The 27,021-nt window shown below is 37.6% G+C and overlaps 1 protein-coding gene across 1 annotated transcript; it reads left to right on the forward strand.

Annotated features, from left to right (window-relative positions):
• Positions 1 to 1,136: 1,136 nt before the first annotated feature.
• On the forward strand, positions 1,137 to 26,710 carry CFAP96 (cilia and flagella associated protein 96; the record flags this gene model as incomplete). The annotated part of the gene is made up of 7 exons (XM_080710534.1): positions 1,137 to 1,236; positions 3,291 to 3,510; positions 5,760 to 5,897; positions 5,977 to 6,052; positions 9,574 to 9,753; positions 17,678 to 17,847; positions 26,662 to 26,710. 7 exons carry the CDS (start codon positions 1,137 to 1,139, stop codon positions 26,708 to 26,710), a joined length of 933 nt encoding a protein of 310 aa, XP_080566660.1.
• Between the last annotated feature and the right edge of the window lie 311 nt (positions 26,711 to 27,021).

Here is a 27,021-nt window from a genome sequence, read left to right on the forward strand (position 1 = left end):
TTTTCAGTCTCTGGTGTTCCTTTTGAGATCATGTCTAATTTTAAGAATCAATTTCTGAGTTAATACATGTTGAAAGTGATACTTTACTTTTGTTTCAGCTGATCATTTCAAAAGAAAACTCACAGTTGCAGTCTACCCTTTAACAAGTCCTGAGAATTCATTGTGGATTTTTTGTTTGTTTTGTTTGTGTTTTCATCTTGCCTAAACAACTGTCCTCACTATGCCAGTGGCACATTTCTTCTTTTTCTTCTTCTTCTCTCTCTCTTTCTCTTTTTTTCTGTTACTAGGGATTGAATTCTGGTGCATTCTACCTCTGAGATATACCCCCAGCCTTATTTTTAAAATTTTAAACAGAGTCTCACTAAGTTACTTAGGCTGGTCGTGAACCTGCGATTCTCCTGTCTCAGCCTCCCAAGTACCAGGATTACAGTATTACCACTGCCTGTCTCCAGCTCAGCACATTTCTAATATTCACTTAAACTTGTAAAAGACTCAAATACTGCAGGGCAATACCTATAGGCATTGTGTAACCTGCAAAACTAATTTTAAAATTTTCAACTAAGAGGGAGAATGCAGTATGTTGAAATAAATTCATCTAAACTGGAAAATGTCTACCTTCTATAATCATGAATTTTAAATCTACCTTGAACTAGTCAAAAGAAGATGTTTACTATTGAATTTGAAACTATTTGAGTATATCACCTTTTTAAATTTTAAATTAAAAATCAGTGAAATAAGTTCACTTTTTTATAAGATAAATGATGCCAGTGGTAATTTGATATGCACTGGTGATTTTGTCATTTCCAACAGAGAAATGGCAGATGATATCATACACAATCCTGTGTAACTTGTGGGCCTTCACGTGGAGTCAAGGGAAGGCTTCATGGTGATAAACTTGTGTCTCATTATTTTTCCTCATCACCACAAAATAGATTCTTTCCCCACAGCATTTGGGGCTGTTATTTTATAGTAAGCATTAAAATATTTAGACTGAAAATTAGATGAAATTTAATAATCTTTTGTTGCCTAACTTTCCCCCATATTTTTCAGTGCAAAAATAGGATTTTGCTATTAAAGAAAGCAGCAGCCTATCTTTAGGCTTTTACCTTTTGAAATTACCACCACAAGAAGCAACCATGCCTGCTGAAGTAGGTAAAACGGATATGGAGAGGATCGGCCTCTTCAGTGAGATGGAATATATTACTGTTGGTGATAAATATGTGTCACCCTTTAATCGTAAGTATATTAGGTATTCTTTGTGGATGAATAGTGGTTATTTTCTATATGAAACTTCAAATCTAATTTTAAGGGAAAATGCTATTTTTGATGGTCTGTATTTTGAAGCATTGGGTTGTAAAGTTGTTTAACTTATGATAGTATAATAGACAAGAGAGAATTTACAAGAGTTAAGAACTTCATTTTATTGGGCTTCCCTATTATCTGATAGTTAATTTTATTTTCTTCCAAATGCTCATGGCAAGTTTCTCTTAAAATATTTTTTGACCTTTTTCTTTTTAGGATACTTAACTATACAAACAGCCTTTGCATTTATATCCAAGAAGGATATCCATTACTACTTTCCTGGAAAATGAAATGCTAAATGAATAACTGAGGAACTTTTAAAAGTCATAGCTGGGCGTGGTGGCGCACGCTTGTAATCCCAGTATCTGGGAGGCTGAAACCGGAGGATCGAGGTTCGGGGACAGCCTCAGCTACTTAGTGAGGTCCTCTGCAACTCAGTGAGGCCCTGTTTCAAAATAAAGAATAAAAATAGGGCAGGGGGTGTGGCTCGGGGGTCAAATGCCCCTGGGTTCCATCCCCAGACCCGCAAAAAAAAAAAGTCATAATAAAAAACCTAAAGTAAACATATGCTTTTAATATGTCAGTTAATATTTTGGATATCCAGTGACTTCTGTGTTATAAAAGAGAATGCACAGATATGGAAACATATTTAATATAAGTTATTATATGAAAATCAAGGTCTAGGTTAAATTATCAAGGCAGATATTATTCTAAGCATTAAGAAAAATCAAGGTCTAGATTAGATTATCAAGGTATATATTATTCTAACCATTAAAATGAAAAAGGATATATGATATTTGGTTAGACCTGTCAAGACAGTCTCTGAAAGATAAAATTAGTTAACACTGCCTGTGAAACAGGAACTAGCTGGCCAAATGTGGGAATATGACTTTTGTGAAGATGTTTATACTATTGAATTTGAAACTATTTGAGTATATTACCTTTTTAAATTTTAAATTAAAAATCAGTGAAATAAGTTCACTTTTTTTTTTTTTCGGTACTGGAAATGGAATCCAGAGGCTTTCTACAGCTGGGCTACACTCCCAGACCTATTTTCTACTTTTATTTGGAAACAGGGTCTCACTAAGTTGCTGAGAGCCTCACTAAGTAGCTGAGGCTGGTTTCGAACCTGTGCAATCCTCCTGTCTCAGCCTCCCAAGTGCTGGGATTACAAGCACGCACCACCGTGCCCGGCTAATAAATTCACATTTCAATAACCACTTGAAGTAAGAAGTTTATGTACTTCAAGCAATTCTTCACTTTTTTTTTTTATTGTGGTACTGGAGTTCCTGGAAGCCCTTCTACCTCAGGGCTACACTCCCAGACCTATTTTTACATTTTTTATTTGGAAACAGGGTTTCCTAAGCCAGTGCGCACAGCTGGCTTTGAACCTGCACGATCCTCTCTGCCTCCCAAGCGTGGGGATCACAAGTGTGCGCCACCACGCCTGGCCAATTCTTCACATTTTGAAATGACTTCACAAATTTACTCTCCTAGATCCAAATTATGAATGTTATAAATAATTACAAAAACAGCCTTTAAAAATTACAGGGATACCAGTATTTCACTGGACAAATGCCACAATTTAAAAAATCTATTGGGTTGCTTTTTGGTTTTGATTATTAATAATGAAACTGCTATGAATATTCTTGTTCTTGTCTTTTTGTGGACATAGGCACTTAAGTGTTTTGATTATCTAGCTAGGAGGGGAATTGCTTCATTTTTAATATGTAACACCCTTTTTTTCAATACATAAACACACACACACACACACAACTGACATTGCACATAGTTTTTCTCAGTGTATAAATAGGGGAACCCTGAGTTGGATAACTTTTAAGGTCTCTTCTAGTTATAAAATACAGAGCCCATAAGGACCTTAACCTACCTAAGGAAGTGAACATTTTAAAACGCATTTGAAATTTTTTCTGTTATTTTTTGTGTCTCAGTGAAACCCAAATCATAATATTGCTGATTTACTCTTAAAGGACCCTTTAATGAGGCTGCAAGCAAAAATAGACAGATACTACCTGGGGGATCCAAACAGATGTCGAGTCTCCAGGCAGGTTATTTTGACCCCCAATTCACAAGAATATTTGAAGGGGAAGGCTATGTGAGCCTAAATCAAGTGAGACGGCGGCATATGATGGAAGAAGCCAAAAAAAATCTCAGCAAAGCCTTCATCCCCAGTAGTGGAGACAAAAAACCGTGAGTGTTATGTGGGAAAGTCTTAAATAGATCTCCTGTGCCTTTCTCTCTCTGGCCTGAAGTAAATGTTTGTTTTTCTGGGAGACTTACTAATGGAAGATCGATTTTTGACTATGCTTCTTAGGTCAGTTTGTCTTAGGTGGAGATAGTTATATTGGATGATTTTTTTTTTCTTGGTGGTACTGGGGATGGAACCCTTCTCTGGGCTACACTCCCAGACCTATTTTATATTTTTATTTGGAAACAGGGTCTCTTAAGCCAGACAGGCTGGCTTTGAACCTGTGCCATCTTCCAGTCTCCGCCTCCCAAGTGTGGGGATTACAAGCGTGCGCCACCACGCCCGGCGTATATTGGATGAGTTAGATTGACAGATAACTTAAAGTATCTTCTTATTATCATCTTAATTTTTATTATCTGTTCTCTATTACTTTTTCACTATTCTGTTACTTGTTTACTTCAATAATAACTTGGAAATTAGAGATTATGACTGTTATTAACATTAGTTATCTTTTTTTTTTGTGGGCCTGGTGATGGAACCCAGGGGCATTCAACCTCCGAGCTACACCCTCTGACCTATTTTTTATTCTTCCTTCCTTCCTTTCTTTTTCTTTTTCTTTTTCTTTTTTTTTTCTTCTTTTTTTTTTTTTTTTTTTTTTTGGTGGTACTGGGATTCCTGGAAATACTGCTACCTCCGGGCTACACTCCCAGACCTATTTTTACATTTTTATTTGGAAACAGGGTCTCTTAAACCAGCACGTCTGGCTTTGAACCTGAGCGATCCTCCTGTCTCCACCTCCCAAGCACAGGGATTACAAGCGTGCACCACCATGCCCAGTGCTTATTCTTTATTTTGAAACAGTTTCTCACTAAAGTGCTGAGGGCCTCACTAAGTAGCTGAGGTTGTCCGTGAACCACAATCCTCCAGTCTCAGCCTCCCGAATGCTGGGATTATAAGCATGCACCACCACACCAGGCTTAGTTATCAATTTTTGTGCATATTTTAAGCAACATGTTTGCTAAAATAAAGTGCTGGGAGCCAGGCATAGTGGTGTACAACTGTGATCACAGTACTTGGGAGGCTAAGACAGGAAGATCACAGGTTTGAGGCTGGCCTCAGCAATTTATTTAGATCCTCAACAACATAGTAAAATTTGTTTCAAGATAATAAATATGATAGGAGCGGGGCATGGTGGCATATGCTTGTAATACCAGTACTTGGGAGTCTGAGACAGGAGGATCCTGTCTACAGCTACTTCGGCCCTCTACAACTTAGTGAGACCATGTTTCAAAGAAAATAAAAAATCAGGCTGTGGATGTAGCTCAGAGGTATAATGCCCCTGGGCTCAATTCCTAGTAACACAGACAGACAGACAGACAGACAGACAGACACACACACACACACACACACACACACACACACACACACAGAATGTGTGACCAGAAGAATCTAAGACTAAAACTGTAGGACAGAAAATATTTGTGTTTTTCACAGTAATAAGTGTAATGCAAAAGAAGAAAATTAGCACCAAAATCCCATAAGATTCACTTTAAGAGCAGTGAAACAACTGTTCTTTTGGTGTGTGTAGTGTTTTAAAATTGCAGTTTTTAAATGAGAGAATAATAAAAAGAAGTTAGCTATTTATTAACCAACTTGCCTTAACTGCCTAGAAATTAACCTAAAAGGTCTGTTTATTGTTATAGTTTACTGAATGAACTGAATGAGTGAGAATATTCTAACTTCCTAAAGATCATGGAGTTTCATTTATGTGGAACATTTGAAATAAGCATAGAGGTATTAAAAACATATATCAAGATCTGTGACTTTGGAAAATGAGGAAAATAAGATTAGATTAAAAACTAAAACACTCAGTTGGGCGTGGTGGCACATACTTTTAGTCTCAGTATTTGGGAGACCGAGAAAGGAGGATCACAGGTTTGAGGTAAGTCTCAGCAAATAGTGAGACCTCTTCAACCTAGTGAGACCCTGTTTCAAAATAAAATTAAATTGGGCTGGGGATGTAGCTCGCAGGTAGAATTTCCTTGGGTTAAATTCCCACTACCACAAACAAAAGCAAAATGAAAAACCCACTAAACTCTCCCTTCTTTTTCTTATGGGAAAGTCAGAAAAGGAAGTTTCATTCTATTTTCTTTTTGCAATCTTTCCAAAAATTGTGATAAAATGTATATAATTTGAAATTAGAGATTCTAACCTCTTTCTTTTAAAAAAAACAAAAATAACCATATTTTAGATGTGGACTAGGAAGCTACTATGGAACAATCGGTGGCCCAGTCCCGTTCTTCAGTGCACAGTCCAAACCCAAGGAAAAATATGAACCACCTGGCAAAAATTTATACACAAACCCAGGAAAGAAAGGAACTGGATATGGGTATGATCTTTTTAATACTTTCATATCATTTGGTTTGAATTTTAAAAATGAAATGTTAACTTTATATTTCCTCCCTTAGCTATCCAAACATTACCATAGGCAAGCAGTTTACACACTCTGCTGATTTCTACGATGCACCAAAACTAAATTATAAGGTACAATAATCTTTTTTGCTATATTTCTACCACATACTAATATCTTGTGCCTAAGATATTATGGGGTTTTCATTTTGTATTCAAGAAGCCATAGGGTGAGTAAAAAGAATGGAGAAGTGGCTGAGTAATGGGAGAAAGGAGAGGGTGGAACATCCATAGGGCACAGTGGGAGAACACTGGCCGCCTTATTACATGCAGAAATAAAAATTAGAATGTACTGGCATATGCCTCTTACATTTACTTTACATAATATTGAATTATAAAGAAGCATGTTCAGCTATGTGGGGAATATTTACATGTGATTTGAGTATAGGAACCCTTATAAATTTTAGAACAATATTAACATAATATTGATGTAATTCAAAGAAAGCTGGTAATAATGAAAAGTCAAGTTAGTTTGTACATTAAACAACAGAAATTAAATGGCCATCATGTTAAGATTTTCTTTTTTTGTATACAGGCTTAAATAATTTTGCTGTGGCCAGGTGTGATGGTGTATGCCTGTAATCCCAGTACTTGGGAGGCAGAGACAGGGTGAATCTCAGGTTCGAGGTCAGCCTCAGCAACTTAGCGAGTCTATTGGTATTTTAGTCCCTGTTTCAAAATAAAAAATGAAAAAGGAGCCGGGCGTGGTGGCACATGCTTGTAATCCCCGCGCTTGGAAGGCGGAGACAGGGAGGATCACGCAGGTTCGAAGCTAGCCGCGCTGGCTTAAGAGACCCTGTTTCCAAATAAAAATATAAAAATATAAAAATAGGTCTGGGAGTATAACCTGGAGGTAGAAGGGTTTTCAGGAACCCAGTACCACAATAAATAAATAAATAAATAAATAAATAAATAAATAATAAAAAAGGGCTGAGGGTATAGCTTGGAGTTAGAATGACCCTAGGTTCTATCTTCAATACCAAGGAATAATAATATTGAGATAAATATTGATATTTTAAATTTTTTGAAAATATAAAATTTGTTATTTCATCATTCAAAACAACTGAAAATAATTTTTTTCTTTTCTTTCTTTTTTTTTTTTTTCAATACTGGGAATTGAACCCAGGGGCATTCCACCTTCGAGCTATACCCTCAGCCCTATTTTTATTCTCTATTTTGAAACAGTCTTACTAAATTGTAGAGGGGCTCATTAAATAGCAGAGGCTGGCCACAAACCTGCAATCCCGTCTCAGCCTTTCAAAGGCAATGTTTTAAGGTTACCTTTTTACTACAGTATGGCCATGGTTTATCATGATATTGTATTTACCAACCACTGCCCTAGAATATTCAGTTCAATACTGCTCAGCATCTATATGAGATAATTACTTAAAGTGAAGAAAAAAAAAAAAACAACCTGGATGAATTAGAGATAAATTGCTGGGTTCTTACAAAAGACAAGAATAATGCTGGTTGCCACCAGCTAGGCCAGAAAACTTCATGATTCGCAAACCTCATTATTTGCATTGGAGTAGAGTACACCAAAACATCTGGCCTTTGTATTGGATAATAATTAGATCTAGATTGAGCACTGTTCCTGTCCCACCTGACACATCTTAAGAGCAAAACCTGTTTCTATGTAATTTGAACTGTGTTCCAGAGCAAAACCCGAGAAAAATTTTAAAAATACAGAAATATACAGCACTCAACAAGGTAATATTCCCAGCTAACATCCAACCAAAAATTAGTAGTAATGCAAAGTAGACAGCTGGGCATGGTGGTGCATGCTTGTAATCCCCATGTTTGGGAGGCTGAGACAGGAGGATCGCACAGGTTCGAAGCCAGCCTCAGCTACTTAGTGAGGCTCTCAGCAACTTAGTGAGATCCTGTTTCCAAATAAAATATAAAATAGGCATGGGAGTATAGCCCAGAGGTAGAAGGCCTCTGGGTTCCACCCCCAGTATCACAAAAAAAAAAGTAGAAAAATATGACCCATATTGAGAAGAGAAACTAACTGTTCCAAATCATTTAAGAACTGACCCAGATATTAGAATTAGCAGAGGAGAGCCAGGCCCAGGGGTGCATGCCTATAATACCAGCAATTTAGGAAGCTGCTACAAGAGGATCATAATTTCTAGACCAGCACTGGCAACTAAGTGAGACTTTGTTTTAAAATAAAAAATTAAAAAACAAAAAAGGTTGAGGATGCAGCCCAGAGGGAAAGCTCCCCTGGGTTAAATTCAAATAGCAGGGAAGGTCATTAAAACCTTAACCATAACTATATTCCATATGTGCAAAATAGTGGAGACATGTAAAATATTTAAAAATTCAAGTCAAACTTTAAGGAGCAACTCCACAAAATATGAGATTAAAAATCACACTAGATAAGCTGGGCGTGGTGGTCACACTTGTAATTCCAGTACTTGGGAGTCTGAGACAGGAGGATTGCAGGTTGGTGGCCATCCCCAGCAATGTGTAAGGCCCTCAGCAACTTAGTGAGACCCTGATTAAAAATAAGGAATAAAAAATAGTGCTGGAGATGTAGCTCAAAGGTAGAATTCCCCTGGGTTCAATCTTCAGTATCACAAAAAAGGAAATAAAATGTTTTCAGTTCAGTTTTGAATGATAAAATAACATATTTGCAAAAAAGTTTAAAATATCAATATTTACCTCATAGTCTCTTTGAATCTGTATTTTATTTTATAATTTTTTGTGGTACTGGGGTTGGAACCCAGGGGTATTGCACCTCTGAGCTACACCTCCAGTCCCATTTTTTAGCCTTTTTATTTTTTGAAACAGGGTCTCACTGAGTTGTGAAGTGTCTTGCTAAGTAGCTGAGGCTGTTCGGGAACAGGGATCCCAGGGTCTTTGCCTCCCGAATGCTGGGATTACAAGTGTATGCCTCCACATCCAGCTGTATTTTATAATGTGAAATTTTTGATACTTTATTAACAGCTGGTAATTTTTATACGTAGTATTGTACCACAGAAAACATTTCAAAATAAGAGGAAAAATCATGATTTGCTTAAAAACGAAACAGCTAAAATATTGTAATATAAAATGTTTAATGTAAAAATTAAATACTGTCTATTCTTGGAAGGAAAAACTGGTATTTACTGAGGGCCTGCCATGCGCCAGGTGCTTTAGATACCTGAACTAATTTAATATTTATAACAACATTAAGGAGACATAAGAGTCTCATTTACTGTTGAAGATGTGATGTTAAAAGGTCAAGTAATTTTCCAAAATTGGCTGAGAAATGCAGAAAGCAAAACGGAGCTAGGATTTGAACCAGAGCCCAGTCTTTGTGTTACTACATCATACTGTTCTGATAGTAATATAGCGTTGCTCAGGTATGATTAGATTTCTGTACCTTAAGTAAATTCATATCCAAAATAAAAACAGTTATGCTTGTTCATAAGTAGGCATAGCATTTGAATCATAAAAGCCTTAAAAGCAGAACTTAATAATTTTTTTAAAAAGAGCACTTAGCAGGCTATATTAATGGATTAACATACATTAAAGTATAAAGGAGGTTTGTCTCTTACTTCCAATTTGTATAAGTTATGATATGTAATTTCAAACTCTCTGACTTACAGAAAGACAATGAAGAACACCATCATTTAATGAAAGGGTTGCCTTTCAAGTTAAATCTGTACCCAAGGGAATATTTTGATGTCAATCCTTTCTTTTCTGAGAAACCTTTACCTCCAATTAAAAAAGAGGAGAAGAAAGAATCAATTCAGAACCCTTTTAAGCCCTCTTCTCCTGGTAAAAAGGTAAGTCAAAGACTCAGGGTTTAGAACTAAAGCATTGGGCCTGGTGTGGTGGCGCGCGCTTGTAATCCCAGGATCTGGGAGGCTGAGACAGGAGGATCGCAGTTCGCAAACAGCCTCAGCTACTTAGTGAGGCCCTTTGCAGCTTAATGAGACCCTGTTTCAAAATTATTAATAGTAATAATTATAATAATAATAATAATAAAATAGGTCAGGGCTGTAGCTTGGAGGTAGAATGCCCCTGGGTTCCATTCCCAGTACCACAAAAATAAATAAATAAATAAATAAATAAACAAACAAACATTGGAAAGAAACAGCCTCTTGCTGTAAAATTATTTTGTTACCCATGTAAATAAAATTTTTCTTTGTATGGATGTCAGGAATTATGAAACCAATTTTTAACAAAATGATCTGAAGCCAACAAAGCCCAGCTATTGTGGGAATGAGAAAGATGTCATGATCAAGCAGTAATTAATGATCATTTCAAATGTATTTGAATTTACAGTGATTTTTCTACGTGGTTGTCTAGATCTCAGTCCTAGTTTATTTCAAATTCATAAACAGCTAAGCCATCTTTTAATTTTTAAAATGGTGATTAACTATCTTTCTATTATAATAAAAGTTTACAATAAATGAAAATAATAATTAAAATTCTTTAACAGGTTTTAAACCTTAGTTTATCCTTTCATCTTTTTTGTCTTTTCTGTGAATTTCTCTTGTTCATTTTTCCTGGGAACTATTAGGATATTTATGTTTTCCATATTTGATTGTAAGATCTTTTCATATACTAAGGATATTTTTCTTTTCTTAGTTGCACTGAAAGTAATTTTTCTATTTTGTTGGATCTTTCTTTGACTTTGGTATTTCGTGCTGTTCAGAAACTTAATAATTTGATGTCAAATTTTTCAATAATTTCTGATGAGATGTCATTTTCAGAATGGCTTTTCCACCAATATTAAAATAATATGTTTTTATTTTTTATTTATTTATTTATTTATTTTTGGTGGTACTGGGGTTCCTGGAAGCCCTTCTTCTTCTGGGATACACTCCCAGTCCTATTTTATATTTTTGAAACAGGGTCTCTTACGCCAGCACGGCTGGCTTCGAACCTGCGCGATCCTCCTGTCTCCGCCTCCCAAGCGCGGGGATTACAAGCGTGCGCCACCATGCCTGGCATGTTTTTATTTTTGTTAGCCTTTCTTTTCACAGTAAATCTTATTATTATTATATTATGATGTAAAGACTCTGGTAAGGATACAGCTGTCATCTTTTTCAAAATCCAGTTTTGGAGGTATGGAGAAACTTTGGGGACAATGGAAATGTTCTGTGTTTTGATTGTAGGAGTGATTTCAAAGGTTTATTGACATTTCAAAACTAATAGAATTGTACACTAATAGAATTGTAAATAAGTAAAACCTTTTCTTTTGTTCCTAATCTCACTGTTGGAACAATTCATTTTTAACATCACTGCTTTAAAATGCCATTTTTATAATATAAAAATTTTCATTTTTGAGAGTCTATTTTTGAATTTCCATTCTACCTGATCTATTTATTTATGGCAAGCTACTATTAACTCTTGTATTTAATATTAAATATTCAAATCTCTTTTTATTACTCTTTGAATCAGGTGTTGTTTTTTTGTGGTACTGGGGGTGGAACTCAGAGGCTTTCTACCTCTGGGCTATACTCCCAGACCCATTTTTAAAATATTTTATTTGGAAACAGGGTCTCACTAAGTTGCTGAGAGCCTCATTAAGTAGCTGAGGCTGGCTTTGAATCTGTGGGATCCTTCTATCTCAGCCTCTCAAGTGCGGGGATTACAAGCATGCGCCACCACGCCTGGCCTTCTCTTTGAATGAGTTTTATTACCTATTATTCCATCTTTATTCTCTAGCACTCCAAAATTATTTTTTAAAGTTTCAATAAAGAAAAACATCTTATATTTTGCTATGAAGTTAAGTCTTTTGATTTTTTTGATGAATTAATATATTTATAATTTGAATCTTTGTAACTAGGTCATTTATAAAAGCCTTAATTTTTCTATAATTTACATGACATAAGTGTACATGTTTTATATTAATTCCTGGTTACTGTAAGGCCCTGGTTAATAGGCTTTTTCCTCCCATTACATTTTCCTTCATATTACTCTTATGGTCTAAATTTCCTTTCATGACTTCTGGGAAGATGGTGACAGAGAAAAGCGGGGCTTACGAGCCCTGCTAACATCCAATCTCTATTACTACAAAATCAGCGCCTTTCTAGTCAGAAAACACCATCAGCAGAGAAACAAAAAATGTAATTACAAGGGACAGAGAAAAAGAGGGCTGGAAAAATGAGACACAGAAAGAAACCAGATTGCAGGGCTGCGGCTGGAGCCAAGGCGCGGAGTGGCAGGCGCCATGTTTCCTTGTAGCACCAGACTCCAGAGAGGAGCGGTGGACAGCGAGCCAAGATGAATGGCTGCGGAACAGCCCGGTGGGATTCGGCAGATTTCTCGGTGCAGGGAGCGTCTAAAGCTCCCAGGGGCTGGGCTCAGCACACCCTGCAGGGACTCAGAGCGGAGCACAAAACCAGAGAAGAAATACGCCAGCCTCACGGCCGAGGGTGTGGCAGTAGCGCCATATTGCCACCGGCGGCAGCAGCAGTGAATTCACTGAGTCCACTACAGCTCCATCGGTGCACAAAACAATAGTGAATCAAATTGCGGCCCTAGAGAAGAAATCCCAGTACAACACTCCCAGGAACTTGACCCAGTGGAGGGGTGGCGGTGGCAGAGATATCATACCATAGGAGAACACCCAACCTGGCACCCCCCATGGTCTAAAGCAGCCTCGATTGACTCCCTGGGTCAGAGATTCTGCCATACAACCTAGTAAAGGAGTAGTGGGGACTGAGATACCACAGACTTGAGATCCAGAGCACCTTAAGTGAAGTCATAGTGACTCAAGAGAAGAACCCAGAGAAGGCACAAACTTCCGAAATCATGGGAAAGAGGAATAACAATGGAGCAATGAATGCCCACAACCCCACAACATCAGAACCCGATAAAACAGAAATTCAGAGATTTCTAGAAGATCAAATCAGGAAAATAACTGTAGAAATAATAGAGGTGTTTCGAAAAGAATTCAGAGAGAGCCAAAAAGAGATAAAGGATGCAATTAATGAAGTAAAGTCCTCAATTCAAAGTACAAACAACCGATTAGACTACATGGGGAATAGAATCTCGCTCCTAGAAGATGATCACTCCAAAAATGAACGCATAGTTTCTAATTTAGAAAAAAAAAATCCGACAGCAGGAATCTGACATTGAAGAAATATGGGCCCATTTTAAGAGAGCTAACCTAAAAACAATTGGAATAGAGGAGGGAAAAGAAGGTGAAACCAAAGGGATCAACAATCTCTTCAAGGAAGTAATAGCAGAAAATTTTCCAAACATAGAGCAAGAGGTTGATACACAGGTCCAGGAAACTTATAGAACCCCCTTTAGAGAGGATCGGAGAAGAGGATCCCCACTTCAATTGTCAAATGTCAAAATGACCGATGTGGAAGCCAAGCAGAGAATCTTAAAGGCAACAAAAACAAAAGGCCAAGTGACATTCAGAGGCAAACCAATTAGAATCACTCCAGACTTTCCAAACCAAGTCATGAGAGCCAGAAGGGCTTGGAGTAACATATTCCAAACTCTGAAAGAAAACAACTTCCAGCCAAAAATTTCCTACCCAGCAAAACTCTATCAAATTAGATGGAGAAATAAGAAGCTTCCACGACAAACAGAAACAGAAGGAATTTATGTCTTCAAAACCAGTGCTAGAGAAAATACTCAAAGAGATTAACTACAAAGAAGAAATAAGTAACACACACCAGAACCAGAGAAACAAGATTTTCCATCCAACAGACAACTAAGATTGGTTATCTGTGGAAATTCATTGTGTTAGTCTTTTACCTATTTCTAAATTGTATTGTTTGCTTTTATTGTTGCTAATTTTTAGGATTTCTAGTTGGAATATTAATATACCTTCAGATATAGCATTTGGAAATATTTTATCCCATTCTATCAGTAACTTTTAACTCTGTTTACATTGTCTTTGGATATACAATATATTTTTTTTAATTTTTCGGGAGTTTGTTTTCCCTTCTGTTGCCTGTGCCATTGAAATCACATCCAAGAAATCACTGCCAATTTCAATGTTGTGAGGTTTTATGACCCAGATTTTCTTCTAAAAGTTTATAGTCTTAAGATTTATATTTAGGTCTTTTATCTATTTTGAGTTAATATTTGTATATATGTTAGGTAAGGGTCCAATTTTATTCTTTTTCATGTAATTATTATTTTTCAACAATATTTAGTTAAAAGATTATTATTTCCTCCACCAAATGTTCATGGAAACCTTGTCAAAAATAACTTGACAATATATGGAAGAATTTATCTCTAGGCTTTTATTTAACTCCAATGTTTTATATATCTGCCTTTATAACAGTACTACACTGTTTCAATTATTGTAGCTATATATGGTTTGAAATCAGAAAATATACATCTTCTAGCTTTGTTCTTCTTCGAGATTGTTTTGGGTATCTAGAGTCCATATTCCACATTAGGATAGATTTTTTCTGAAAAATTAATAAATAAATGTATGATAGTTTCACCAAAAAAAAAAAAGAAAAAATATTCTCTGGTAAGAAAGAAAGCAAAAAGAAATACTGAAATGTTATCTTTAAGTCATCAAAAGCTTGGTATCAGACAAATGAAACTGTTCTGTGAGATTATCATTGTTAATTTTGGATAAATTGCTATAATACTAGTTGTCAACCACTAAGCCAAGCATGGAAAGGAGGGATGGGGAGGAAAAGGGGTGGGGATCGGGTAGGGGCTAATTGGGTGATGTGTGCATGTATGTCTACAAAAGTTTTTTTTTTTATCCCATTATGATGTATGAATACAGTGCACCAATAAAAATATATATTATAAAATAAAAAAATTTATTCATATTCTTTGTCCTATAGGAATACTTGGTTTTTAAAAATATTTGCTAATTTTTCTGTTCTAGGGTGTATTCTGTGAATTTTTTAAAAAATTTACATACATGATTATATTATTGGCAAATAATTTTGCTACTTTTCCGTTATTTTCATATATCTGTATATATCCAGTTGTGTAGGTTGGCAATAGTGGCCATCTTTGCCTTAATCTTAATACTTCTATTCATTCTTTCTTTTGTTGTTTGGGGTTTTTTTGGTGGTACTGGGGATGGAACCCTTCTACCTTCGGGCTACACTCCTAGACCTATTTTATATTTTTATTTGGAAACAGGGTCTCTTAAGCCAGTGAGGCTGGCTTCAAACCTGCGTGATCCTCCTGTCTCTGTCTCCCAAGCGTGGATTACAAGCATTTGCTACCACACCTGGCTTGTTCTCTTCTTTTGTTATGGAACTGAAAATTGAACCTAGGATCTTATAAATGTTGGTCAAGCACTCTCCCATGAGCTACATCCTCAGTCTTAGTCTTTCATTTTTATATAAAAGGGAAATATACCACAATAGAATAATTCAGAAATGTATGTTACATCTTACTAAATGCACATTCAGGCCAGGTGTGGTGACGCATGTTCATAATCACAATACTTGGGAGGCTGAGATAGGAGGATTGCAGGTTCCTGTCCAGCCTCAGCTACTTAGTGAGGTTCTCTGAAACTTAGCAAGACCCTGTTTCAAAATAAAGAATAAAAAAATAGAGTTTGGGATATGGCTTATAGATAGAATGCCCCTGGGTTCAATCCCCAGTATGGCAAAACAAAACAAACAAAAAACAACCAAACATATATTTATCAGATGTTTATTGGGTTTTAACAAATGGTATACTTATTTAGGTCATCTTTATTCCCCTCTTTTTTTTTTTTTTTTTTTTGGTGGTACTGAGGTTCCTGGAAGCCCTTCTACCTCTGGGCTACACTCCCAGACCTTTTTTATATTTTTGAAGCAGGGTCTTTTAGGCCAGCGTGGCTGGCTTCGAACCTGCGTGATCCTCCTGTCTCCGCCTCCCAAGCGCGGGGATTACAAGCATGCGCCACCACACCCTGCGATTCCCCTCTTTTTTACTAGTTATAAGGTGAATAACAATAGTGTATTTTCTAAAATAAATCTCTTTTGATAATGTATTAATACTTAGTGCTTTATTTCTTAATATTAAGTATTTTTTGCACCAATAATTTTTTGTGGTGCCAAGGATTGAACCCAGAGCTTCATGCCGTCGTCGTTGTCTTCTTCTTCTTCTTCTTCTTCTTCTTCTTCTTCTTCTTCTTCTTCTTCTTCTTCTTCTTCTTCTTCTTCTTCTTTTTGGTGGTACTGGGTTCCTGGACACCCTTCAACCTCCGGGCTACACTCCCAGACCTATTTTATACTTTTATTTGGAAACAGGGTCTCTTAAGCCAGTGTGGCTGGCTTTGAAACTGTGCAATCCTCCTGTCTCCGCCTTCCAAGCATGGGGATTAGAAGTGTGAGCTACCATGCCCGTCAAGCTTCATGCTTGCTAAGCAAATACTCTACTATGGAGATAGATCCCTAGCCCTTGCATCAATTATTTAAAGTATGGTTGACCTGTACTCTTTTTTTTGGGGGGGGGGGTTATGCCTTCTTCTATTTTGGTATAAGTATATGCTGAGATCTTAAAATAATTGGGGCACTTTCTTTACTATGTTCTATAACAGTTTAAATATCACCAGAAATTTCTAGTCCTTGAAGGCTTGAAAGAATCCATGCAGGAATGTTCTGTTAGGACTGTTATAGGTGTAGCACCTTCTCGCTTTCTCAGTTCTTGCACAGCGCCCATTTGTGTTCAATAGAGTTTCTATCTCTTTTTGGTCAATTTTGATCATTTATATTTTCTCTAAAATTACCATTTCATTCAGGTTTTAAAATGTATTAACAGATTTTAAAATATTATTTTGATGCATACCTTGTATTTGTATGTGCTATTCCTTAAATAATTTTAATATTTTCATTGGTGCATTGTAATTATTATCATAGTAATGTTTAAAGTGATAAAAAATATATATGCACATTTCTTTTTTTTTTTTTTTTTTTGATCTGGGGATGGAACCCAGGGGCATTCAACCTCCGAGCTACACCCCCTGCCCAATTTTCTATTCTTTATTTTGAAACAGGGTCTCACTGAGTTGCAGAGGGCCTAAGTAGCTGAGGCTGTCTGCGAACCCACGATCCTTCCATCTCAGCCTCCCAAATGCTGAGATTACAAGCGTGCACCACCATGCCTGTCTCACATGCACATTTCACTTGTTATTTTGCTGTTCCTATTTTGGAAAGGTTTATCTTTCCCACCATTGCCTGGCATTTAATAAACTCATATTGTCAGGTTCCCTGTTGCCTCCCCTATCATAATATATTTGACCTAGGTCTTGTTCCTTCAGTAATAGATTCACTTCAATGAGGAAATAGCCTGATGAAACTCTCACTAAAATATTAATATTTTTCAACAACTTAGAATATACCTTACTATAAACATGTTTGAGAACTTTTGAAATTATAGTGTTTAGCCCCATAGAATTGGTGATTTGGTGACGTTTTACTGGTGTTTGAATTAAACAGTATAGAAGAGGGCTTTCTTTAAATGTAAAACTAGCCGATGTGGTGGGACACGCTTATAATTTCTGCGCTTGGGAGGTGGAGATGGGAGGATCGCACAGGTTCGATGCCAGCCACGCTGGCTTAAGGAAAAAAAAATTTATATATATATAATAGGTCTAGGAGTGTAGCCCAGAGGTAGAAGGTTTTCCAGGGTCCCCAGTACCACCAAAAAAAAAAAAAAAAAGGAAAACTAATTCTACAGACTACAAATATGTATTAACTTCTTCATAGTCTATTTCTGTAAAGCATTTTATAGAATCACCTGAAATTGTTTCATTTTTATTTGCAGGCTGGTGGAATGAAGGCAGGAACATTTGACCCTTATCCAGCTCATTCTGCTGACCCTTATGTTGTTAAATTGGGGAAGGACATTTCTGGCAAAGGTGTTAAGATTTTCCATCCACCAGGTGGACCGAAAAGCAGACCAATTGAAAGTATAATGATTTTGAATGTCAAAAGGTAGGTTATCATTTTTTTTTTTTTTGGTGGTACTGGGGTTCCTGGAAGCCCTTCTACCTCCGGGCTACACTCCCAGACCTATTTTTACATTTTTATTTGGAAACAGGGTCTCCTAAGCCAGCGCGCGCGGCTGGCTTCGAACCTGCGTGATCCTCCTGTCTCCACCTCCCAAGCGCGGGGATTACAAGCGTGTGCCACCATGCCCAGCATGGCACATACCTTTAATCCCAGTACTTGGAAAACTGAGATAGAGGGATCAAAGTCTGGAGGCTGGCTTCAGCAATGTAGCAAGACCCTCAGCAACCTAGTGAGACTTTGCTTCAAAAACAAAAAATAGCCGGGAGTGGTGGCGCATGGTTGTAATCCCAGCATTTGGGAGGCCGAGACCAGAGGATCTCTTTTGCAGCCAGCTCCAGCTACTTAGTAAGGCCTCTTGCAACTCAGTGAGACCTTGTTTTAAAATGAAGAATAAAAAATAGGGCTAAGGCTGTATCTCAAAGGTAGAGTACCCCTGGGGTCCATCCCCAGTACTGCAAAAACAAAACAAAACAAAACAATAAATAAAAATAAATAAAAGGGTTGGGGTTTATCTCTGAGGTAGAATGCTCCAGTGTTTACTCTTTATTATTCTTTAGCAACACACACACACACACACACACACAAACACACACGCTCACACAAACACACACACACACACACATGCTCACGTGCGTTTACAGTATTTGTATATATCAGTAGTGTTAACTCCAGAATGTTGTGTATCAGGAATATCTATCTATATCTATATCTATCTATCTATATAATTTTTTGTGGTACTGGGGTTCCTGGAAACCCTTCTACCTACTTTTTATTCTTCTGTGTCTTTTGAACTTTATCCTTTGTAAAACTACCTGTTAGTACTTTGTCCAACTTTATCTAATAGAATAGACAATAAAATTGGAAATTACCTCATTACACCAACTTTCTACATGGAATATTTTGTGGGTATGTGGAGGGTGCTTTTAAATTTAAAATTTTCTGTCTAGAAATTTTCTGTCCCTAGAATAAGACTGAGAAATATGCATTTAAAGAAGGGAAAGGAGGGGGGAGAGAAAAGAGCAAATGATTACTTTTGAAAATTCAGAGGTTTATCTTCAGACTTCTGGGAAGATGGCGATGGAGAAGAGCAGGGCTTACAAGCCTCGCTAACAACCAATCTCTATTACAACAAAATCAACGCCTTTCGTAGCCAGAAAACACCATCAGCAGAGAAACAAAGAATGTAAATACAAGGGATAGAGAAAAAGAGGGCTGGAAAAATGAGACACCAGAAAGAAACCAGACCACCGTGCTGCGGTTGGAGCTGTGACGTGGAGTGGCACGGGTGCCATCTTCCCATGCAGCACCAGGCTCCAGAGAGGAGGGGGACTCAGAACAGGGCTCAGAGCCACAGAGGAGATATACCGGCCTCATGGCTGAGGATGCCGTAGCAGCGCCTTACTGCCGACGGCAGCAGCAAGCTCACCGGACGGCACCAGACCAACACACTCAACAGTCCACCAGGCCCCAGAGAGGAGCAGTGAACAGCAAGCCGAGGTGAGCAGCTGCGGACCAGCCAGGTGGAATTCGGCAGATTTCTCGGCACAGGGAGCGTATAAAGCTCCCAAGGGCAGGGCTCAGCACACTCTGCAGGGACTCAGAGCGGAGCTCAAAAACAGAGAAGAAATATGCCAGCCTCACGGCCGAGGGTGTGGCAGTGGTGCCATATTGCCACCGGTGGCAGAAGCAGCGAATTCACCGAGTCCACTACAGCTCCATCAGTGCACTCAACAACAGTGAATCAAATTGCGGCCCCTAGAGAAGAAATCCCAGTACTACACTCCCAGGGACTTGACCTAGTGGGGGAGTGGCGATGGCAGAGATATCACACCATAGTCACAACCCCCAGCAGGAGAACGCCCAACCTGGCACCCCAATGATCTAAAGGCAGCCTTGATTGACTCCCTGGATCTGAGACTTTGCGATAAAACCCAGTAAAGGAGTAGTGGTTACTGAGAGACCACAGACTCGAGATCCAGAGCACCTTAAGTGAAGTCATAGTGACCCAGGGAAGAACCCAGAGAAGGCACAAACTTCCGAAATCATGGGAAAGAGGAATAACAATGGAGCAATGAATGCCCACAACCCCACAACATCAGAACCCGATAAAACAGAAATTCAGAGATTTCTAGAAGATCAAATCAGGAAAATAACTGTAGAAATAATAGAGGTGTTTCGAAAAGAATTCAGAGAGAGCCAAAAAGAGATAAAGGATGCAATTAGTGAAGTAAAGTCCTCAATTCAAAGTACAAACAGCCGATTAGACCACATGGAGAATAGAATCTTGCTCCTAGAAGATGATCACTCCAAAAATGAACGCATAGTTTCTAATTTAGAAAAAAAAAATCCGACAGCAGGAATCTGACATTGAAGAAATATGGGCCCATTTTAAGAGAGCTAACCTAAAAATAATTGGAATAGAGGAGGGAAAAGAAGGTGAAACCAAAGGGATCAATAAGCTCTTCAAGGAAGTAATAGCAGAAAATTTCCCAAATATAGAGCAAGAGGTCAATACACAGGTTGAGGAAACTTCTAGAACTCCCTTTAGACAGGATAGGAGAAGAGGATACCCACGCCACATAATTGTCAAAATGACCAATGTGGAAGCCAAGCAGAGAATCTTGAAGGCAACAAAAACAAAGGGCCAAGTGACATTCAGAGGCAAACTAATTAGAATCACTCCAGACTTCCCAAACCAAGTCATGAAAGCCAGAAGGGCTTGGAGTAACATATTCCAAACTCTGAAAGAAAACAACTTCCAGCCAAAAATTTCCTACCCAGAAAAACTCTCTATCAAATTAGATGGAGAAATAAGAAGCTTCCACGACAAACAGAAACAGAAGGAATTTATGTCTTCAAAACCAGCACTAGAGAAAATACTCAAAGAGATTAACTACAAAGAAGAAATAGGTAACACACACCAGAACCAGAGAAACAAGATTTTCCATCCAACAGACAACTAAGATTGGTTATCTGTGGAGATTCATTACTTATGTTAGTCTTTTACCTATTTCTAAATTGTATTGTTTGCTTTTATTGTTGCTAATTTTTAGGATTTCTAGTTGGAATATTAATATACCTTCAGATATAGCATTTGGAAATATTTTATCCCATTCTATCAGTTACTTTTAACTCTGTTTACATTGTCTTTGGATATACAATATTTTTTTAAAATTTTTCGGGAGTTTGTTTTCCCTTCTGTTGCCTGTGCCATTGAAATCACATCCAAGAAATCACTGCCAATTTCAATGTTGTGAGGTTTTATGACCCAGATTTTCTTCTAAAAGTTTATAGTCTTAAGATTTATATTTAGGTCTTTTATCTATTTTGAGTTAATATTTGTATATTGTGTTAGGTACGGGTCCAATTTTATTCTTTTTCATGTAATTATTATTTTTCAACAATATTTAGTTAAAAGATTATTATTTCCTCCACCAAATGTTCATGGAAACCTTGTCAAAAATAACTTGACAATATATGGAAGAAGCTGGGCGTGGTGGTGCACACTTGTAATTCCCGTGCTTGGGAGGCTGAGACAGGAGGATCGCACAGGTTCGAAGCCAGCCTGAGCTGGTTTAAGACACCCTGTTTCCAAATAAAATATAAAATTGGTCTGGGAGTTTAGCCCGGAGGTAGAAGGCCCCTGGGTTCCATCCCCAGTACCACCAAAAAAAAAAAAAAAAAAAAATGTATGGAAGAATTTATCTCTAGGCTTTTATTTAACTCCAATGGTTTCTATATCTGCCTTTATAACAGTACTACACTGTTTCAGTTATTGTAGCTTTATAAGTTTTGAAATCAGAAAATATACATCTTCTAGCTTTGTTCTTTTTCGAGATTGTTTTGGGTATCTAGAGTCCATATTCCATATTAGGATAGATTTTTTCTGAAAAATAAATAAATAAATGTATGATAGTTTCACCTAAAAAAATATTCTCTGGTAAGAAAGAAAGCAAAAAGAAATGTTGAAGTGTTATCTTTAAGTCATTAAAAGCTTGATATCAGACAAATGAAACTGTTCTGTGAGATTATCATTGTTAATTTTGGATAAATTGCTATAATACTACATGTCAGCCACTAAGCCATGCCTGGAAAGGAGGGATGGGAAGGGAGCGGGTGGGGATCGGGTAGGGGCTAACTGGGTGATGTGTGCATGCATGTCTACAAAAGTTTTTTTTATCCCAACATGATGTATGAATACAGTGCACCAATAAAAAAATTTAAAAAATTTTATCTTCTATTTATTAACTTTGACTTATTGCGGTCTTTTTTAAATATATATTTTATTGTTTTTGAACATAATTGCACAAATATATGACATGTAAAACACTTTTCTGAGTTTTTAAACATAGCTACAACTAACACATTTAAGAAATTAAACTAAATGTTACATTAGTCCTAACGCTAACTGTAATCCTAATTCTAAACCTATGTGAAACTCTTAAAATACACTGAAATTGAACATAATTGCAGATATATATGATATGTAAAACATTTTTCCGAGCTTTTAAACATAGCTGTAACTAACTCATTTACGAAATTAAACTAAATGTTATATTAGTCCTAACGCTAACTGCAATCCTATTTCTAAACCTATGTGAAACTCTTACACTACACTGAAATTGAACACCATTGCACATATATATGACATGTAAAACACTTTTCCGAGCTTTTAAACATAGCTGTAACTAATGCATTTAAGAAACTGAACTAAATGTTGTATTAGTCCTAATGCTAACTGTGATCCTAATTCTAAACGTATGTGAAACTCTTACAATACACTGAAATTGAGCATAATTGCACATATGTATGACATGTAAAACAGTTTTCTGAGCTTTTAAACATAGTTGTAACTAATGCATTTAAGAAATTGAACTTAATGTTATATTAGTCCTAACGGTAACTATAATCCTACTTCTAAACATATGTGAGACTCTTACAATACACTGAAATTGAACATAATTGCACAAATATATGGTATGTAAAACAGTTTTCTGAGCTTTTAAACATAGTTGTAACTAATGCATTAAGAAATTGAACTAAATGTTATATTAGTCCTAACACTAACTGTAATCCTAATTCTAAACCCATGTGAGACTTTTACAATACACTGAAATTGAACATAATTGCACATATATATGACATGTAAAACACTTTTCTGAGCTTTTAAACATAGCTGTAACTAACAAATATAAAAAATTAAACTATGCCTTTTGATTGGTGAGTTAAGTCCTTTGACATTAAGAGATATTATTGAAATATGATTTTTGTTTTCTGCTATTTTGTGTTTTGTCTACTATTGGGTGGTTTGGTCTTTCTTCTTTATTTAAATGGCCCACTTATGCACTTCCTCTCTTCTCTGTTTCTGAAGTCTGCTTCTTTTTTCTTCTTTATGGTTTATTTCTTTAAAAATTTCTCGAGTGTTGGCTTTGAATTCATGAATTTTTTAAGATTCTGTTTATCCTGAAATATTTTTGTTTTCCCATTGATTTGTCTGGGCCAGCCCGACAGTGGCGGAGCTTAGTGGGAAGATAAGCACCGACGGCCCGATCACCACACGGAGCCGGGAGATTTGTCAAGCAAGATCTCGTTTATTCTCTTTTAGGCAACCCAATTTAAAGCAAAAGGCAAGGGGGGATTTCTGGAAACTATTCTAATCTGTCAAACTAAAGGTAGCGGGGGCAAGGAGACACCCCCTTGCATCCGTTCGGCACTATTTGTTGCAGGTCTCGTCGGAAGTTCCGGCCTTCGCTACATGCAGCCCATTCATTGATAGCGTGTTTCCCGCTACATGTAGCCCATTCATCGGAAGTTTTGACAGGTGGCCAGCATGCTTGGCACTACCTGTCATCCGGCGGTTGAGCAGACGTCAACACGCTTGGCGCTACATGTAGCTAATTTATAGAAAGTTCTGTCAGGCAGTGTGAGCAGACCCCAACAGATTTCGAATAGTCGTTTTGCTGGATAGAGTAGCTTTGGTTAGAAGTTATTTTCTTCCAGGGTCTGAATCACGTCATACCAGTCTCTCCTAGCATTCATGACCTGGGTTGTATAGTATGGGTGATTCTTATTGTTTTGCCTCTATATGTTACCCATCCTTTTGTTCTCACTGCTTTTAAGATTCCTTCCTTGGCCTCTATGTTGGTCATTTTGGTTATTATGTGGCGTGGGGAGGTCCTTTTTTGGTCCTGTCTCAATGGAGTTCTGTATGCCTCTTGGACATGAAGATCCAAGTCTCTTTCCATGTTTGGAAAATTATCTGAAATTATTTATTTGAAGAGATTACGGATGCTCTTGGTCTGTACCTCTATCCCTTCTTCAATACCTATTATCTGTAAGTTAGGGCGCTTCATATTATCCCATATTTGCTGGATGTTTAGGTTTTGTTGCTGTAAAGATTTCTGTATATTGCTGACCGTGTTTTTGTTTTTGGATGTACTGTCTTCTAACATTGATATTCTGTTTTCCATTTCATCTAATCTTCCAGAATTTCTTTCTATTGCTGTCTTCATTTCACTTATTGACTCTTTCATTTCATTCCAGACCTCTTTCTGATTCTTTCTTAGTGTTTCCAACTTATCTTTCATCTCCTCTAGACTTGTTTTAAATCCTTTCATCATATTGTAAATCAAGATTCGGAACTCTCCTTCTTGCATTTCTTGTAGATCAGTATTCGTGACTTCTGTCGTTTCTCCCCTATTCCTGGTTCTCATATTTTCAACGTTCTCAGGCCTGTTCTTCTGTTGTCTTCCCATTGATTGTGGGTATTGTGTATATTCCAGTCTTAGTAGTATGAATTTAGAAGAGTTAACAGTAAAGAGTACTTTTTTGAGTGGTGAGGGTTGGGTGATGGTGGAGTAGCAGGGGTCAGAAGTCAGGAACCATGAACACCAAAATTTTGTTTCTCTGCTTCACAAAATGACAATAAACAACTCACTGCCGCCACTGAAGGCAATATGGTGCCACTGCCACACCCTTGGCTGTGAGGCTGGCGTATTTCTTTTCTGGTTTTGAGCTCTACTCTGAGTCCCTGGAGGGGGTGCTGAGCCTGGCCCCTGGGAGCTTTAGACACTCCTTGCACCGAAAAAAACTGCTGGATTACACCCTCTGTTCCACAGCTGCTCACCTCAGCTCACTGTCCGCTGCTCCTCTCTGGAGCCTGGAGGCTGGTTGAGTGCACTGGTCTGGAGCTGTCCGGTGAATTCTCTGCTGCCAGCAGCAGTATGGCGCTGCTGCCGCGTCCAGGCTGTGAGACCAGCATATCTCCTTTCTGGTTCTGAGCTCCATTCTGAGTCCCCTTCCTCTCTGGAGCCTGGCGCTGTGAGGAAAGATGGCGCTGGCCACAAGGCTCCGCCACTGCTGGAATGCGGGCTGGTTTCCTTTTTTTTTTTTGGTGGTACTGGGGTTCCTGGAAGCCCTTCTACCTCCGGGCTACACTACCAGACCTATTTTTTACTTTTTCATTTTGGAAACAGGGTCTCCTAAACCAGCGCGCGCGGCTGGCTTCGAACCTGCGTGATCCTCCTGTCTCTGCCTCCCAAGCGCGGGGATTACAAGCGTGCGCCACCACGCCCGGCCTCGGGCTGGTTTCCTCTCTGGCATCTGGCCGTTCTTCTAACCTTCCTTCTCTCTGTCCCTTGTACTTGCAGTTTTTATTTCTCTGCTGGTGGTGTTTTCTGGCTATGAAAAGCGCTGATTTTGTAGTAATAAAGATCAATTGTTAGTGAGATTCATAAACGCCGCTTTACTCGGTTGCCATCTTCCCGGAAGTCCAAGGTCTTTTTTTTTTTTTTTTTTTTTTTTTTGGTGGTACTGGAGGTGGAACCCAGAGGCTTTCTACCTCCGGGCTATACTCCCAGATCTATTTTATATTTTATTTGGATACAGGGTCTCACTAAGTTGCTGAGAGCCTCAGTAAGTAGCTGAGGCTGGCTTTGAATCTGTGTGATCTTCCTGTCTCATCCTCCCAAGCGTGGGGATAAAAAGCGTGCGCCACCACGCCCGGCTGAAGTCTTTTACGTTATTATAAATGTTATCCTAAGTCAAGCTTTAGCTTCTTTTACCCTAATTTAAAAACTAATAATATGCCTTTAGAGTATTAATTGAAATTTGTTTTGCTGCTTTTTGTTCTTCCTTTTTTTTCTTTTTTCTTTTTGGTGCTGGCTGTACTCATAGTCCTTTGTATTTTTTTTCTTTTAAAACAGAATATAGGTTGCTGAAGGTCTTGTTACCTTGCTGAGGCTGACCTTGAACCAGAGATCTTCCTGTCTCAGCTTCTCAAGTACTGGGATTACAGGTCCGTGCCACCACATCTGGCTATTGTTTTGCTGCTTCTCCTTCCTCCTCCTCCTTCTCCTCCTCTGAATTGAACCCATGGGTCTACTACCTTTGAGCTACATCAGCCCTATTTTATTTTGAAGTGGTGTCTCACTAAGTTACTGAGGGTTTCTCTGAGTTGCTGAGGTTGTCCTCAAACCTGTGATCCTCCTGTCTCAGCCTCCCAAGTACTGGGATTACAGGTATGTACCACCTTCCCTGGCTTCTTAAATAATATCTTCTAAATCTATCTGACTTTAATAAAGGGAAGATTTTAAGTTGGCAAGAAAATTTTGTTTCTGGATTGCTAATATGTTATAAAGTATATAGTTTTAAAATTTAATGCCAAAATTTATAAGAATGAAAAGGTATATTGCCTGCCTCTATAAAATTAAATGTACTTTTATTTTCCAATTTTAGGTCACTGAATTCGAACAACTACAAGAGTGCTTCAGTACAGTCCTACTAGCAACTGCAAGACAAGTAGCTTTCTAGATCATTGCTGCCAGTAACTCATTATCAAGAGCTAATTATTTGAAAGAAATATAAAATGTTGCATAAAAGTCCAAAAATTCAGAGATAATAGAAATCTACAACTCTTAATATTCTCTCTGATTTTGGTACTACTATTTAATAAATATTTTGCTACCAGTTGCACATTTGATTTCTTGACCTGTTTTTGGATCTGTGTTCCTGAGCAGAATATAATGCTTAGACATTTTATAAAATCATGAAGTGCAGTTTATTTTATTTTATTTTATTCTGCAATACTGGGGATGG

This window comes from Muscardinus avellanarius (genome assembly GCF_963383645.1).
Source record: "Muscardinus avellanarius genome assembly, chromosome: 14".
Classification (NCBI taxonomy): Eukaryota; Metazoa; Chordata; class Mammalia; order Rodentia; family Gliridae; genus Muscardinus; species Muscardinus avellanarius.